Source organism: Arvicola amphibius, chromosome 5 (assembly GCF_903992535.2).
Source record: "Arvicola amphibius chromosome 5, mArvAmp1.2, whole genome shotgun sequence".
Lineage (NCBI taxonomy): Eukaryota > Metazoa > Chordata > Mammalia > Rodentia > Cricetidae > Arvicola > Arvicola amphibius.
In genome coordinates this window covers 120,364,677-120,369,129 of record NC_052051.1, presented here as the reverse complement: position 1 = coordinate 120,369,129, position 4,453 = coordinate 120,364,677, and the positions used below count along the sequence as shown (strand labels likewise).

General features: G+C 41.5%; 1 protein-coding gene across 1 annotated transcript; it reads right to left on the bottom strand.

The window, feature by feature from the left end:
- Window positions 1-441: 441 nt before the first annotated feature.
- Scgb3a2 (secretoglobin family 3A member 2) lies at window positions 442-3,710 on the bottom strand. The gene is made up of 3 exons (XM_038329218.1): window positions 3,656-3,710; window positions 826-1,010; window positions 442-465 (listed from the first exon to the last, which is right to left on the bottom strand). Exons 1-3 carry the CDS (start codon window positions 3,708-3,710, stop codon window positions 442-444), a joined length of 264 nt encoding a protein of 87 aa, XP_038185146.1.
- Between the last annotated feature and the right edge of the window lie 743 nt (window positions 3,711-4,453).

Below are 4,453 nucleotides of genomic sequence, written 5' to 3'. Positions count from 1 at the left end.
GACACCATGGGATTATGATGACATCAGCATGGTCTTAGTCTCGTTGAACATTACTTATTTTTTTTTCATTTTTAAATGCAACTTTTTTAATGAGAGAATAAGAAGATGATGAATCTAGAAATACGAATAGATAAAGAATGGTAGGGAATCAAGGTGCTTGACATATAGATAAGAAAAAGGAATGAGTATATTCTTCATATGCTAGACTAGCTTTCCAATAACAGAATCTCTTGAGACTGTGACCCAAGAGGAAAGCTGTCTAGCTAGGTTCCAGAATGAACACAGGCAGAGTCACCTATCTTTTCTTTGCTTTATTCATTCTTTTCTGGACTCACTCCACCTTAGGACATTCACTCTACAATGGTAGAAGGAGATGCAGCCAGCTGGGATGTGCACATCCTTCTCTGTCCGTTCCCATCTGGACTGTCTTCATGCAGATGGTTACACCAGGTGTGAAAGGGCCTCCTGGAAAACAGAAGCACAAAGATAAAGAAGCCAGGCCAAGCTAACATGTAAGTAGAAAGTTTCAAAAATAGTCACTTTTACCCTCCTATTTGACAACATTTTGCTGAGGTTGACGTAAAGATTCAGGGTGCCTTATCAAGCATCCCAAAGCTGTGCAATTAGGTAAAGTCATGAGTTGTCCTGTTCCAATATTCTTTCTATAAATGCAGATGCTTTGCTTTTTGGAGTCTCTGGGATGTGCATATTTCACGAGTACAATCAATGAAGTAAACTAACGTACTTATAAGTAATGAGAGAACATTCATGTAGATAAGGCTTCTGCCATGGAACAAATGCCTCCCCCATCCAAGTCTTCATTACCAGAAGCTTCTTCACAGACTCTGAAGCCTCGGGCCCCAGTTCGTCCACACACTTCTTCAGCCCTTGCACCAGATGTTCTACAGAAATGCCCAGGGTTTTCAGAAGCATCTTCAAAGGGTCAAATAAGGGAATAAGGTTGTCGACAGGTACAGGAAGAGGGACACTGTTGATGAGGAAGGCCGTGGCTGCAGAGCAAAGGAGAACAGAGTAAAAGATGGTACGCACATCCCTGTCCGACACCCCATCACCTTCCTCTCTATCCGTCACAGAGCCTAGCCTACATCCATTCAGTTGGATTTCCCATAAATATGTATGCATTTTGGGCTTTGATTGTGACATCCCATCTTCCTAGAATGTTCCCCATGTAACGGAGTCCTTCTTTCCTCCTGTGGCCTGGTTTCTTTTCAAACATTACCTTTAGAGAGAAGCCTGTAGCAACCACTACATTTGAACGCCATCTTCTCTTACTCTTTTCTCATATTTTTCTTATTATTGTCTCCAGTATTATGTTTGTGTTATTTTACCAGCTTCATCCTCTCATTGGAAAAGAAGGTATTTATGTCTGCTGCTCTGCTAGATGTTCAGAACTGACTGCGGCATGTAGTAAGAGGAAGTACTGACAACAAATTCAGTAGGAACTAATGGGTGATTGAGAAAGAAGATGCTTTGTACATAGGCTTGCCACAGCCCCAGCCGTTAGGCCAATGGAGAGGTGCCATAAAGTTTTTCCATTCAAGGCCAAGAATGGATGGACTAGATCACAGCCCATGAAATCAATTCAACTCATTGTAACACCATAATTGCCACCAATTAGAGAAGGAACAGTTCTGAAAATAAGAAAAGAGAAGGCACTTAGATACAAGATCAATACATCATTGAGATGTTAAAATGAATGCAAGCACACACACACACACACACACACACATTTAGTCTAGCCATCTATCCAAAGAGGGAGACCAGAGTGCAGAATTTCAGTGGGTATTTTAATAGGTAAATGACAGGGTTGTACTATAAAAAGATTTTTTTAAAGCTTTCACTGCCATACCCATTATTATGGAATTTTTTAGAGGACAGTAAGGAGTTATTAAACTTTTTTGTTGGGACTAATATGTCCTGGCCTTCAGCTGGATGATGGGATTAATGACTCTTGGCCTTCAGCTGTTCTTCTCTCCTAGAAACTTCTAATTGAAGTTACTAGAAGCTGTGCCTACCTTAGAGGATCAGAAGATGGGATTTTCACCTGTTGGCCATTGACTGCAGTGTATTTAAGCCTACATGGTGCTAATAAAGAGGGGCTTTGGTATCAGTGTTTGAAGGTCTGCTTGTCGGTCTGTCTGCGTGTGTATTCTCAACCTCCAGCCCCTTGCCCAAGGCTCTCGAACTGGGTTCTAGCGCACAGAGCACAGACGGGGGGGGGGGGGGAGACGTGGTGCGTGGCACTTTTTCATGGGGAAATTTCATTTTGCATATTTGATTTAAAAAATAATAGTTGCTAGCAATAGGAAGGGGCATAGTGAACAAAGGGTAGGAAGAAATTAAAAGGGATGTTTAGAGACTGAGCAAGGTTATAGAATGGACAGGTAGAAAGGAAACAGCATAATTAGTTCATGATGGTATAAATATATGTACATACCATTTAAAGCCTCTTAATTTGTACAATTGACAACTTAATAGCTACAACTTAAAATAATGGTTTATAATTTTCCAGATAAAAAGGAGGAAATTACTTTGCAGAGAAAATAAACAAGAGAAAATATGTGATATATTTTTGGGACACCAGTACAGAGGCATACATACATGTATGCAGCGAGCATTTGCATAAGAATCTCTATCTCACTAGCTAAGACCTGCCAAGGTGCAGTTTTTCTCAGAAAACCTTGTTTCCTGATTCAAAGTATGAAACTGAGCCTGTCCCACACCCTGCCTCTACCTTCTATCACCTCTTTCCTCTCAAATGTTCTCCTCATAGGGCGGTAGTTCTGATCCATGCTCCTTTCTGCTGCCTTATCTGTCTACAAAAAGTTTCTTTGCACACTAAGGGACAATGAAATACTCAAAACTTGCCAAATTTCTCAAAAATAAAAAAACCCCAAACAAACAATGATCTTAGGTCATGATTCTAAGTGCAAGCAGCACTTGTAATCTCATGGTTAATCTTCATACCTTCCATATTAAACATTTCCACTGAGTTTCTCTGTCTTTCTGGGGAACGTTTGTTGAACCTTTTACACTTGGTGAACAATGACTATCATTGAGCATTTTTCTCAGGGACTCAAACATTTCATCCCCATCCTTACCGTGACCACCTCTGAGAGGAGCGGCTCAGCCTCTGAAGAAGCAGGTTCTGTACCTTACTAGAAAGTTAAACGCTTCACCCCTCCACACACACACCCTGCACTCTGCCTGTACGCCTGACTGTAGCCTGCAGTGCAGCGACTCCTGCAGAAGTCTCTTCCCACTCCCATCTAGAGCTCCTTTACAGCAGCGTTTATACCTGATAGATGTAATTGTTCCAAGGGAATCCAATTAGCCTGCCTAATTGAAGATAACAGCAAGAATTACTACAAAAACTATTAAAGATTAAGGAGAACTGGGATGTCCTTGCCCAACAGTAGGAGCTGGCTAATTTACTGTGTATTGGAGATAGTACTTACATTGGGTTAACTTGACAGATAGAGGAGCCCCACTATCTTCCCACAGTTACCACTATTTTCTGGGACTCGGAAAAGCCTCTTTTCATACTCCACTGCTGGTAAGCCAGGCTTAGCTGTGCTATCACACAGCGAAGTAGAAAGGTAGAGTACTATTGCTACTCCAGACAGTGACTTACCGGAATAACCACAAATACCAATGGTCACCAGTAGAAAGATGGATACCAGCTTCATAGCTAGTGTCCGTGATGTCCTGACTTTAGAATGCAGTCAGAAAGCCCAACAAATCCCCGGAGTCGATAGTTCTGCTTGCCTTCACAGGGATGGCTGCTTCTCACACATGTATTAATATATACACTAAAGACCTGAACTTCACCCACCGCCTTTTGACTCACCCTAGAAAAGAAGAGCATTTTTTTGCTTCCTAAGTAAACACTTTGGAGGGGTTTCTGCTTTTCATCACCTTCTCATGAGAAGCAAAGCCACACACGGAAGTAGTCTCGAGTAGTTCTTTCACAAGCCCTCACATCGAAACAATGGCAGACGCTAAGGAATTCTTCTCCTTGAAGAACACTTAAGGGCAAGTAAGGGCTTTATGTCAGGATAAAGCCATGTTTTCCTCCAATTTGTTGTTTATTTATTTAAAGTTCAGAGAATTGCATTGCCTGATGGGATTCCTAGATTTAGTATAATGACACTACCATGTTCCTCTTGAATTTACCCGCTGATCAATATCCACATACTGACTATGACAAGCTCACCAGGTCTCTGTTACTTTTCCTAGTGTCCTCCAGTAATTTAGGGAAAATTCAGGGTGTGTTGATCTATCATCACCCATGTCTATGTTTAATCTATAGCATCCTCAATATCAATATACATTCTGAGAAGCAGTCTATTTCCAAGGCTGCCCTCCCTGGACCAGCCATGAGACACCAGAATGACCACATCAGTAAACAACACTTACTGGAGTTTGTTGG